This window comes from Stegodyphus dumicola, chromosome 6 (genome assembly GCF_044657685.1).
Source record: "Stegodyphus dumicola isolate Sdum_Otavi_A_Nest chromosome 6, ASM4465768v1".
NCBI lineage: Eukaryota > Metazoa > Arthropoda > Arachnida > Araneae > Eresidae > Stegodyphus > Stegodyphus dumicola.
The window spans coordinates 54,369,431-54,383,120 of NC_140773.1; the positions used below are offsets into that span (position 1 = coordinate 54,369,431).

Consider the following 13,690-nt stretch of genomic DNA (forward strand, 5'->3'; position numbering starts at 1 on the left):
TTGAGCAGTTACGCACTCATTATTATAAATTAGCCAAAACATTTCATGAATGACAACACACAATTGATAACCCAGTAATCCAGATATGGAACTATGACTATAATGATCTTGCTACTATTAACAGACCTCTGGTCCAACTTAACATCTGAAAATGTAATTTATTATACTATTCTTATTTACTCTACTGTATGGCATCTTCTACTATGTAATGGTTCTCATCTGCTAATGCATTCTCAGTTGTAGCGTATACATATATTGCATTCGTTTTACTGTAACGGTTTCGAGTTACCATTATTTGCTTTATCTCTTTTACCTTCTAGAGTTCAGCAGGTTTACATTTGTGTGAAAACTGTGATAGTAGTAACTGAACAAAAGAAGGGTTAAAAGTACCCTTTATTAAATCTTTAAAATTTACAATGCGTCAACTCGACGCTAACAAACTACGCCTCTGCTTAGGCAGTAACTGAAAAATCAGATAAAGAAACTAAAAGTTTGAGGATATTAACAAGTGATAGAACTAAACTACATGGCTCAGCGAGATCCCGATACTTAACCCCCCTTCGAAACTAGTGGCAGCAAGTAAATGCAATTAAGCCACGTGAACCAGCGACAAGCAAATATTTAAACAGCAGAGCAAATATTTAAACTCTCCTCTTTCTTACCGAAACTCAGTTTTTAAACTCTTTCTGCAAAGTAGAATTTGCAATCCTTTACGCACGCTACCAAAATTAAATATTCTGGCACTGACAATGAGGGGAATTAAAGCTTATAGGAAACAATGGCAACTTAAATAAAATTGGTTATTTAAAATAGATATAAATCCCTACAATCTACTTATCACCTACTGACCAACTAGACGGATCCTGGGCTCTCAACGGTAGACTGCAATTAGCTAATTCAATTCGCACATTTCTTTTAATTGGATTAAAATTTATAATAATGAAAAATAAGCTTGCAAATATTAGTTTTAAGGTTATCTCATATCAACATTTGCAATTTTGTAATATGTTCTACATGGAGTAGGGCCTTGTGTTTAGGCAGCCTGGTAGTTTCACACTCTTCTGCTGGATATTTGAACAAGGTATTTTTTTCCCTCCTTGAGAAGGCTTTTGAAAACAGTGCCGGGAGCTGGATGTAAAAGCAAGAGTAGGATAGTATTAAAATGAATGTTTCGATGATTCTTCTGTGCGCGTTGTAGTCCATAAATAAAGGATTTCATGCTTTTAATTTTGAAGTCCTGATTTGGTAATTCTATGTGATATTACACAGTTTTGGGTCAACTGGTTTTTCTTGAAGGTATTGTTTGATTTTGAAAACTGTAGCATTGCAAGCTTGCTAAGAGACTGGAGAATGCCATCTCTGCTTATTACCCATATTCATTCATAGGCAGGAAAAGTAATATAAAGAATCCTGATATTTGTTTAAAATAGCTCTAGTATGTTTAGTTAATCGTAAAATACACAAATTATTGAAAATATCTAAGTTTTTAGAGCAAATTTTCCAAATGGAACAAAACTTGAGAACAAATAATGACAGCACAATCTCTTTCCGTAATTAATTAATTTTTCTTTGGCACATAAATAAAAATGTTGTGACTTATGTCACTCGTCTGACGTTAAACATCAGAACAAGCCCACGAAATTAATTGTGGCAAGGAGTTCAAAATTGCACGTGTCGTTGGCATGAGCCTTGAGCACCATACAAGTGAAAGTACAACTTTGTTCAGTTCTGCCCCCAGCTCTGTTATGGACAGCACCCCGGGTGGGACGGGTTCGAGAGTTCGTCTAGCACGTTATAGGTCCCGTGGGTTCCTCTCGCATCAACCTCTCGTGGCTCGCCGCATATTTAGAGTGTTCCCATGCCGCACAGACACTGTACATTTACAAACATCCATTTCTTCTCCGGGATTCGAACCTGAGCCCCTCGGTACGGCAGACAGCGTCGCTAACCACTATCCCGGTTAAGAGGCATAAATAAAAATACACATGTTTCGTGCGTAAATATTTAAAGTAATTTTCCATTAATTAATCTTAAGAGGCTTTTTTCTATTGGGTAAGAAACGAAAGTAAGAAATTAGTGATCGTACAAATATTCGTGAATATCTCTAAGCATTTTCTCAAATTCTAGGATTTTCGGTAAATATCTGGTAATTACTTGTGCAAAAGCTGATAAAAACAAATTAATATTTTTTTTAATTTTATTTTCAATTTAACATTTTAAAAATATTATTTGTAAGCAGTTAGATTGGTTTCAAGTACGGTGTAAATGCAAACATAACATAACTGTAACTATTATAATAAAAATTAACAAACATTGCAGTTAAGTCTTGTTAAATATATTCTTGCATTGATTCGTATGTATACATTACGTCTGCTCTTCATGTAGCGAAATAAACGGTTGTGTTTGAGATTATTCTGTAAATAACGTTTCTTTTGAACCAGTCGCTTCTATCATATCAACTTGTGACTAGGCATAATGCCCTTAATTGAAACAAAGTATTAAAAACTAACAAAATTTATGTGAAAAGACTTGCTTATTAGCAATCCAGAGTCACTACTACTAGCAGAATCACATGTATTATCTGTGTAAAATTATTTCGATTCTTCTTGATTACTGTATTTCTTCGCGTAACTTTCCCTTAACATTTTAGCGCTAGATTTTGAAAATTTCAATAGTATCCACATAATTTTCGCTTTCCTCTATCATATATATTTCCCTCTGAAGGCTAGTTTATTGACAAATTGTATTCCCTTGATTATATTTAATTTTATTCAGTGTATTCAGTTTGCATTTCCATTAGCATTTCATCCATTTTATTTTCCCGCGCATTTATTAATTGAAAGATGTTTTGTATAGATTTTTCTTTACGCTACCTGCACATGGCCAGTATTCTCATATCCAAGAGACCTTCCAAACATGTGATTTCACCTTACTTCTGTTATTTACGTTCCAACTCATCGTAGCCTTATCAACGCCTTTATGTTCGATCTTTTATAGATCCCTTCTCTTTTGTTACTCTGATATCCAGCTTAGGGGCACTGGTCAAGACTCATTTGTGTGAGGTGCTCTTGGAGCTGAATCGTCGAAATCGATTACCGGCAGATATTGCAACGTTAATAATATTATGTATTCTTATTGGAATGTAAGTTTCCTTTAAAAAAATATTTTGATAATTACCAGCTTATCTCTGATCGCTTTACATTTATGTCTAGCTCTAACCATGTTCTCCGGAAATTAAATTACTCGTTTAACGTCTCCCTCTCGATTTGCGGGCGATAAAATTAGTTAGAAAAATCTGGTGTGGGCTCCACATGACGTACTTGTGTAATGCCTATTAAATTACACACATTATTTGTTGCATTTCATTTAAACATGTTTCCTCAATATATTTCGCATTCAATTAATTCATTTCTCACTTCGCATCTTCAATACAAAATATTAAACACCAAATACATTTAAAACAGTTTAAAAAAATTTACAATTAAAATTAGAGTTTCTAAGCAAAAGCAAGCAATTTGCACAGCAGGTAGGAAGACAGATATTTTTCGGTGTACCAAATTTAAAGTTTACTTTTGGTATTCCTCGACAAATGACACTGAAGTTGGTGCATAAAATGCATTAATCCACTATCCTAATAAGAGTATAAAATGGAAACAAATGTTCGCTTCGTTATGGTTCGTTATGGTTAAACAACTTTTAAATTAAGATACAATAACACGCCGAACAAGTATTAATTTAGAAGTTAAAAACAAAAATTGGCCAGATAGTATGAAAAAAAGGATATCAATTTCTGGGGTATTTACAGGATTCTTTGCCAGTGTGGTTTAATTTACATTGGCCAAATTAAGAAGGCCTTGAAATTTCGCGTTAAAAAACATGAGGCATATGTTAGAAAAAAGTAAACACAGAAGTCTTCTATTGCTCAGCACTTTTGGTCTAAAAATCACACTTTCAATTTTTCTGCAGCCAAAATTATTCAAAAAACATATCTTCCATTGGTGAATTAGACTTTCTAGAGGCATTTTACATTCAAAATCTTTCTGTTCTAGTTAACGATCCTAATTCCAATCCATCTTTTCCTTCAGCCTTTAAGGAAATTATGTTTTAGTTCTCGTTTCATCAACAGATGGCGCCAATAGCTTAACTCCTGTCTAGCTATTCTTATCTTATCTAATCACTATAGCTTATCTCTTTCATTTGCGCTTTAGCAGCTGAGTATAATGGTTCGGTAAAACCATCGAATCGCCAAGTCCTGTGAAAATTTGAAACCATAAGGCTGATTTTTGGTGTTCAACTTCTCAATTAAAACTTTAAAATTGTTAATAATTCTACAATTGTTGCATGCAGATTAATTAACAACATAAATTTTCAACTGAAACATAAGAACAACAATCATTCTTAATGCCAAAAATGCCCAATTAACACATATATAAGAATAAAAAAACTTGAGATCACCAAGCCAAGTAATAGAATGGGTATGCATATATATAGATATAGATATAGATACAGACTTAAATATTCTAAAGTTAGAAGTAAATTGGAATCAAAGCAAGGTTATTCCTCAGCAATATTAATATTAGCAATAGTGTATAAGAGGTTTAACACTTCTTATACACGACTGCTCTCTCTCTCTCTATATATATATATATAGTATATATACCTTCGGTGCTTCTAAATCCAGACTTTTCCCACAATATACATTCCACATAACGCGAAATGTCCTGTGTAAAATTCTGAAATTAAAAAAAGGCTTGCATAATTAATTCAGTGATGCGTTACAAAAACTTTCGTCAACGTTAAAGGAAGAAGTTGTGTTGTGTTTTAAAGATAAACAAATTCAAAATAATAATCATAATAATGGTTGGTGTACAAATCAAGATAACGAGCACAGAAGAGTGTAGCAAAAAAATACTTCTTAATATTATATTACCACACAAGAACTGCGACCCTTCTTTGACTAGAAACATGAAGAAACCAGAGGAATGTTTCTTCTGTAAACAACGAAGAAAACACAAAAGGTCCCTAATGACTGCAACCATCAAAGACTTTTCTGAAGGAACCGCAACTAGTCTGCTTACATATTCTCAAAGAGGAAATTCATTTATTTAGAAGCAGTAAGTTCTTTGCGATAAAGCCAAACATACACATACATATACATTTCAGTAAGTTGAGACAATGAAATGGGCGATCTGTTTAATAAAAATACTAAGCATTGCTTCACGGCCATTCAAAAGGAGAAGAAACCCCTTTGGACACTTTCTAAAACACTTTGGGAAGTCCAAAAATCTAGACCTTTCAAAAAATTAAAGGAAAATATGCAGAAAAGGGCAATTAAATTTTCAACACTAGAGGAAAAAATCAGACTAAACTGAAATTTAAAAAAATACAAATTGTGAATTTCTGTGTATGTATACATGTAACACAGCGTCACAGTTTTCTAATTCATTGATTATCACTGGTTACTAAGTTTTCAGTTATAAAACACTAGTAAGCTACCCGAATCTCTAAAGAATCGAGTACGTGAATCCCGCTATGCACTGGAATGAGAATGGGATAATTAAAATGTAAGGGAATAAATCCAAATTGCGGTTGCATATATATTTTCAGACTTTGTGATAAGATTTAAGTAATATTAAATAAATATTAAAGGAAAATGTATCAATCATTTTAGTTGTTATTAATTATGTTATTCTTTTATTTTATATTGTTATCAATTATTTGATTATTTTATATACTATTATTGTGCAATGTTTGGTGAACTTTGCCTAACAGTGAGCAATAAAGTTGACAAAATACTAAATCAATCAAATTAATCAAAAATTTCATAGTACACAATATTTCGGATAAAAATATTATTAAGTGTTGTTAAAGATACTTAAACATTAAACAGCTGACTACATCCGTGCCACACACAATTTTTTTTCTGTTCGCCTTTCTAATTTAAGATCTTCTCACTCAATCAATAAGCCCGCTTCTCACATTGTTAGCATTTTGAGCTATATTACTTATTCTCAGAATGTTTTTTCGATATCTGACGATTTCGAAGGACTTTGAAATGCCTTTTGAAATATTTTGTGATGTTTGGCGAATTTTTATTAATTCTGAGTCTGGCGACAGATAGCTAGAAAACCTTCGCATTTTGTAAATTTTCCCATGAATTTAGTTGACTAGCTATTTTTTGCTGACAGCAAGATTCTATAAAAAAATTGTAGCTGTACTCCCTTTGTTTTACCTTTTTTTTTTTTTTTTTATTTTTATCATTATTTTATAGACCATTTAGTCTCCAAGGTCAGCTATTTTAGGTTACTTTTTCCCTTTATTTGCAAAACATATTTATTTTTGTTATCTTTAAAGAAGTATCTTTATTTTTATGAAATCTGAATTTATTCAGTTTTAAATTTACAAAACTCACAAAGAAATTAATAAAAGGTTTTTGTATTTTTCATAATTAAATATGATAAGGCTGAATGAAAATTATATCTACTTCCAATTTAGAACATTTATGCAAATATTCGATGTCCTCCAGTTTAATTTACTTAAAACTGCGTAACGTTAAGATGATCTGTTAAATTACAATTAATTGGAGTAATGACAGGAACAATATTCACGCTTATAGGCCCTGCATAATGTGATCACGTCTGTCCGCGTCTATTATGATAAGATTAAACTATAAGAAAAATATAACCTTCAAAATAACAATAGAATGTAACTAAATAAAGATATAAACAGGCACTTTCACAACATTTTAATTACGAAATGCAAAAGTTTGTTTAAGAACTGTTCATAACGTCTTTGGAAATGATTTGGTCGACGCTGTACCACGAATCTGAATGCTCGCAGAGTATTTTTCATTGGAAGCGAAATTGCCAACGTAAAATTTAAAACTAAGCGATAAAGCAACCTTAGGTTTGCGTAGATGTTTTTAGAAAAAAAAATCTACAGACTTTTTTTTGTCTCTTGAAGAAGAGGGACATGTATCGCATCCCTTCAAAATCTATAGAGTTATTGAAACTTTACGTCAGACTATGTTGCTTCTTTGCCTAATTGTAAATTGTTGGCTAAAATTGAAATAAACGTTATTGGCGACTTAACTCTTTACTTTGCGACATTTCTCTGTAACTTGGCAATTCTTATGAAGAATTTTTGATGATATTAACTGAATTGTTGACCATAATAATTCACTTACTTTCTATGTTTTCGTGTACAAAAGGGCAGGACTTCGAAACAATAATGTTACGAACTTTATATATATTTAAGTAATTTTAGTGAAATTGTATGTAAAACTGAAGTATCTCTTGTATAATGAAACATGAAAGGCCTCAAGAGAGAAAAGTTTCGCCGAAAAAATAAGGTTACAGGTTAAATCCATTTAACCTCGAGGTAAATGGCTTGGCGACATTCGGCTAGAAATCACTAAATGTCACTAAATTCGGCTAGAAACTTGGTGACATTTTGTACCGATTCCTGTGTAACTGTAATTGGTCCGATCCCTAACAGTAACTGTATACAACCCTATATGTAACTGTCACTGTATAGGCCATCCAGCAATTTCGAGAAATCGAAGGTACTGGACATTTCTAGGTGGACCGGGAAAACTATATAAGAGCAGAGAGAGTATCAGTTCTCAGCTTTTAGTTCAGAGTTGAGTACGGAATACTGAGAGATCTCCGTGCAAGCTTCTGTCTTTAGATGGGCTTTGCGTTACGTTGTGCTTAAGGTTCCGAGTAGTTTGAAGTGGTAACTACTGATTGTGCTCTGTCATACTGAGAAAAGCTATACGAGTGTTTTTTGTGGAAAGTTTCAAAACTGTAAACTGCTTCTTTTGGTAAAATGAATTTTATCAAGCTATCGTCGGTTATGTTCGTATTCGAGCCATTACGAACCCGTACGCAGGCAATAATATGTTTAACCGCGATCGCGTTAAGCGTTTAACCCGTGGGCAATTAAAACAACACTGGAAAGAGACGTAATGAATGTTATTATCAACAGAAAAATATTTTAAGAATTCACCTGTATTCTCGAGAAATTTCTCAAGCTCTTGAGAATAACTTTACTTGATTTCATAAATTAAATCAGCATACAAAAATTCCAAAAAAATTGACGAAAAAGCATCATTAGTATTGAATAAATTAAGCTATAAACGGCATTAAAGAATAACAGTCACAAGAGAACGTGAACAATGTTATTGACTTCAAAGTCGTGTAAATATTCGGTTAGAAGGTTTTGTTTTTTCGGCAAAGCTTATCTGATAGACGTCACTCTTATCCAACATATTTTTCATTACATTTTGTATTTTCTGTATGGAAAACTGAGTTTCACGCTAATTGGTTGTGGCGGTAACTTTTCCATCGTTTCGCAGTAAACAAGTGCACAACTTCACCACATTATTCGGATAATCTGAAACTCCATTAATCCAACCCTTGTTAATATATTAGATTACACTTCTTAATTTGGGAAAATACTTTGGCATTATGAAACGTTTTGGTAAGTTGTTCGATACAAAACTGAAAGAGTTTATGTAATGTATTAATTCGCAATTTTCTAGATAATCTTATTGCCGTATCTTTCGGAAATAAAAAAATACAAATTTTATTCAAGCCACAAAAGTAAAAATAAATAAATAAATAAATACACTTTAATGTATCATATGTTTTTTACTGTTTAAGAATAATTATACACCGTGTCCACAAAATTCCTTACCTCACCTTAATTTAGCAACTATTATTCGCAGACATATATTTCTAATTACGAAAAATGTTTGAAATGACACAAAGATTTATGCTTGGAAATTATTAATTTAAAAAAATAATTATAAATAAAATTTGAACATCAATCTTTTACACGTTCCCCCGGTCCCTCTATTTATGTTTAAGAAAATCTTAAACTTATTATAAAAAATCAAACACAAGAAGTTTGATTCTTGTGCAACACAAAATGGCCGAGATAGTTGACATTAAAATTGGGAATCATATTCGGGGCCGTACACAAATTGAACAGGGAAATGTTTGCATTTGTACGATTGCTTTAATTAAAAATATTTGAAGTTTAATGAACTTACGATTAGCATATTACGATTCTAAAGGAATTAAACTTCATGAGATTATTAATAACGTATTTTTAGACTTCGAAAACTTATAAATTACTTCTGTGAAAATTCTTTCTCCGTACAAAATATAACAAATTTATAATTAACAACGCTAGTAAATTACAGAAGAATATCATTAAATGGCAGTTAAGAAGACAAAATCAGCCTCGAATTATTCTAAATTATTTTTTAACAGGTCCCATCAATGCACATTTGAAGAAAGATCAGACATGACAAATTTTCGATGAAAGTTTTCGGTCTATTTTCGTCGTGCGAGAGTCAAATGTTTAATGTTTCATTTTTTGTAAGGAGTTCAAAATTTTTCTTCATGTAAGCATAGGAATCGGAGGAATGTGTAAAAAAAATACATTTCGTATTTGGTAGAAAATTATTTTTTAATTTAAAAAGCAATGTAACGACTTTTGTGGAGACAACGTATAACAGTTATATTTCGCGATTTGTAAATATTTCTATTTTTACTATAAACGGCGATATTCAGTATTTCATTTCCATAACTTTTATCAAAGAAAAGACTCAGCTTATTTCGAGCGACAGCAGGGAATCCCGTTTCAAGAACAATTAATGTTTTCTTCTGACAGAGATGTTCTTATCTTTCCTAAGGAAAGCATCATAGCTTTTCTTTATAAAATAAACGTCAGAGAAAACTCGAATTCTACCATTTATTGAATATAATTTTGCATCGCTATCTTGCATTCACATAATGACGAGCAATTGATATTTTCTTCAGTAAAATTTTATTTTACTTTTTTGCACTTTTTATTGTAACTTTCGAATAAAGTTAAAATTTCTTTCTATTTCAAGATATTTCTTTTCTGTTTCAAGATATCTCGAGTACCTTTCTATTAAAAGAAATTAATATATATTTTAATGGCATGTGAAATATATTAATTAGTCCATTATATAATCCTTAAGTAGAGGTAAAATATTTTCAAGCTTCCGTAAACACATTTTCGAAGTTCTTTATGCCTTTATTTAAATGTTGCTTTTACTTTCTTGGAAACGTTTTATTGTATGGTACTTAGGTATAATATGATAAACTTATTAATATATTTTGCGATAATTAAAATATTCGTGTTTAAAATAAAACTAATAAAACTAGACCAAGAAATTAAATTTCGCATACTATAACGAATGACTACAACGCAAATGAGACAAATCACAAGACATGATTAAGCAAAGAAATTTAAAAACTTACATTTCTACAATCATAAGCCTCTCTGCTTCCGATTTCAAAATGGGTATCGAATCCAAGGTGTCCAGTCTTTTGCAAGTGAGACTGTCCCTTCGACACCAGCACGCTCCTGCACACTCTCCAGCCTCATCTGTATAACTGCGACTAATTCTTGAAGTCTGGACGCACACCATCTTCATGACGGATATCACAAGTATTCCAAATTTTAAAATGAACATGGTTCGCACAAAAAAGTTTCAAAACGAATAGTGTCGTATCTTGTCGATATTAGTTTTAAAACATTGTTACATCAGATTTCTAATATCATCTTCAAATGCAGGACCATGCATAAACACGCTGCGAAACTTGACAAATTAAAAATAATCACTGTGTTCCAAATAACTCTCAGTGAAATGTTATGCATTTATTTAAATGTATAAGTACTGTACTGCTGATTTTAAATAACGAAGATGAATGAAAGATATAAATAACATTCACTCCTTTTAACATTCCCATGTTTTTGTATAACATCGATACGTGTAATTCGCATTATCTCGATGATATAGTGTATATATTCAGTCAAGATTTAGATATATCTTTTAAACTGAAAGTGGTAAACGCCGAAGTTTCTAATCTGAAAAGTGGTTAACACTAGAGTATCTAATTCAAATTTTATATACTTTCATACGAGCAAATGAAAAGAGAGGAAGCTCCTTTCAAGGACAAGAAAACAGTGAAATTCCCATCTGTCTAACTTTAAGCGACAGGTATTTGCTAGATCTGTTCGAGCCCTGTTGACATTATCTCCGCTATCTTCGCATGCACGTGGATGAAGACGAACCATCTGCTTCCGTGAAGCTCCTCACCGTTGTTAAATTAGAATTTATTTTCACGACTTTGAGAGAAATGAGATCAGCGCCATCTAGTGGAGAGGGTGAGAGACGAGACAGTTGAAATTCAATTTTTTGTTCAAGATAGCCGGGAAGTTTCTCGTTTGTCCGTTCTAGGCAAAGCGAATAAACAGTAAACTCCAATTATTCGGATTCTAGATATCTTGAATTCTAATAATTCAAATCGCTTTTTCATCTAGCGTTAGTAAAGCCAGGTTCGCTATTGATTTATTTGTTTTTAATTTTTACACTACTTTGAATAATATAAAATTAATATAATAATGCTGTAAAATCAAGCGGTTACACATGACTTAGCTGCTAAAAAGCGTAGTTCTACAAGAAAATAAACGTCCTTTTTAGCCCAAGCCCGGAAGGGCTATTGATTTCGTTTTGGCATTTTGCGTTGAAAACTTTAAATGTCGGTTCCTTTTTCAAATTTCTGAAACCAAATACTAAACCCTGTATTATATTTAAAGAAATTTTTAAAAAAATCTGAAGGCTTTCAGATTTTACATTACACCCAAACGGATCTTTTTTTAACGTTTTGTGTGTTACCTTCATTTATTAAATATGATGTTCTTCGCACTTAAACCATAAAATTCAGTTCAACAGCAATATCGCAAAATAATTTTAAAATAAGCATTAGAATTTAAAATAAGCATTATTCTTTAGAATTTCCGATACACAGTCTCCTTCCCTAGAGAGAGAAATTTTATTTTCATACGGTGTTGCCATTGCCCGCTTTTAAATCGTTGACTTTGTTAATCAAAAATTCGTTAAAGTTTTACAAAATGGGAAATAGATAATAAAACAAATTCCAAATTTGTGTTTCCAGATGTCCATATTCGGGTGGAAACGTACGTTATTTAAAATTTGATGGCTCTAGTTACCGTTCTTTTATCGCAATGTGAGAAACATACAAACATTTATGCAGATTCTTCATTATTTAATTTCTTTAATACAAGACTGTAGTATTTGGTGGCAATAATGAGGAATCTGCGTAAATGTTTGTATATTCCTCGCATTGTGATAAAACAACGGTACCGAGAGCCATCAAATTTTGAATAAAGTAATCTTCCACCGAATATGTGCATCTGGAAGCCCTAATTTGAAATTTGAAATTTGTTTCTTTATCGATTTCATATTTTGTAACACTTCAACAAATTTTGGATTAACAAACTGAAGGATTTCAAACCGAGCAATGGCAAAACAGTGCGGGAAATAAACATTTTTATCTCCAGGGCGCGAGACTGTGTATCGAAAATTCCAAAGATATGCTCATTTTAAAATTATTTTGTGATATTGCTGTTTAATTGAATTTTAAATTCCCTTTGAGCATAATGTAAAATCTGAAAGCTTTCAAATATTATTTTTTTTACTATTTATTTATTTATTTATTTATTTATTTTATTTATTTATTTATTTATTTATTTTTTTATTATTTATTTATTTATTTTTTTGAAAAAACAAAACACTAAATCCATTACAAACCGTAAATGGAGAAATGCAGTTGTATCGAGTGCATTATCAATTTTAGTACTTAAGAAAATATAATATGCTGGTTTTATTTTAGCTAAATAAAATTTGTTTTAATTTTCGCCCTTCAGTTTTAATACAATATATCTAAAAACAAAAACCATGAGTTTTATTTATAATCTACAGATATAATTTTTAAAATTTTACTTGAAATTAAAATGAGTTGTGGGTTTGTCAAATAAAAGTAATTTCTTTATTTAATTTTAACTTAAACAAAGTGTTTTCTATTATCTGTTATAGGAATAAAAATATTTTACTTTTGAACACTGTAATATTAATTGAAATAAAATGCAATAAACTAGAAATATTTTTATTTCCCCCATGATATTTTTTGTCCCATAAAAAAGACCCCATTGAATTACAGTCCAGCTTAATCCGGGTTTAAGTTGTATGATACTACAGTACAAACTTTCAATGTTTAAATGCTGAATGTGTTTTATTTATTTAATAGGTTTAGAAGATTCGTCGCATCAAAAAAAAAAAAAAATGGATCGCTTTCCTTGATATCAACAAATTATTTTGCGGCTTCATTATGCTCTGAATGATATGACTTGAGCATTATAATAGATAAAGCAGTTTATTTCAAAAGCATGTTTTGCTGGTCTTTGGAGCTCTTAGAAGAAATAGAGAAAAGCAGAGAGGGATATATCTTCATGTTATGCAAGGATATTTGGAAAAAAAAAAAAAAAAAAAACGGATATTTATCTGCCAAATTTTAAATGGCTGTATTTGCTAAATTTATGACCGCAGAGTAATAATAGATTAGTAAATAAATAATAGAATTTAAGCCCTCTTAGGGTTATTATATTCACTGGCTTAGTATTATACTATGACTGTAACGACTCTAGGGGCACAAAATACATGAACCCTGTTCCTGCTGCCGTATGGGGCAGGCAGTACTGTCTTGGAAGGTGGGTGGCTTCGGCGAGAGTCCTTCGACTCTTCGCTCCGCGCCTTGCGTTGCACCTGCCTGAGATGGGGAATAAA

The 13,690-nt window shown here is 31.6% G+C and overlaps 1 protein-coding gene across 1 annotated transcript in view; it reads right to left on the bottom strand.

Moving 5' to 3' along the window:
• Positions 1-11,107, bottom strand: part of LOC118204971 (BDNF/NT-3 growth factors receptor-like) — a 722,804-nt gene extending 711,697 nt beyond the window's left edge. Inside the window, exon 1 of the mRNA XM_085818323.1 lies at positions 10,302-11,107. Within this exon, the coding sequence (XP_085674449.1) occupies positions 10,302-10,516 (215 nt within the window). The 5' untranslated portion in view covers positions 10,517-11,107. The remainder of the gene's footprint in view (positions 1-10,301) is intronic.
• Positions 11,108-13,690: the final 2,583 nt, after the last annotated feature.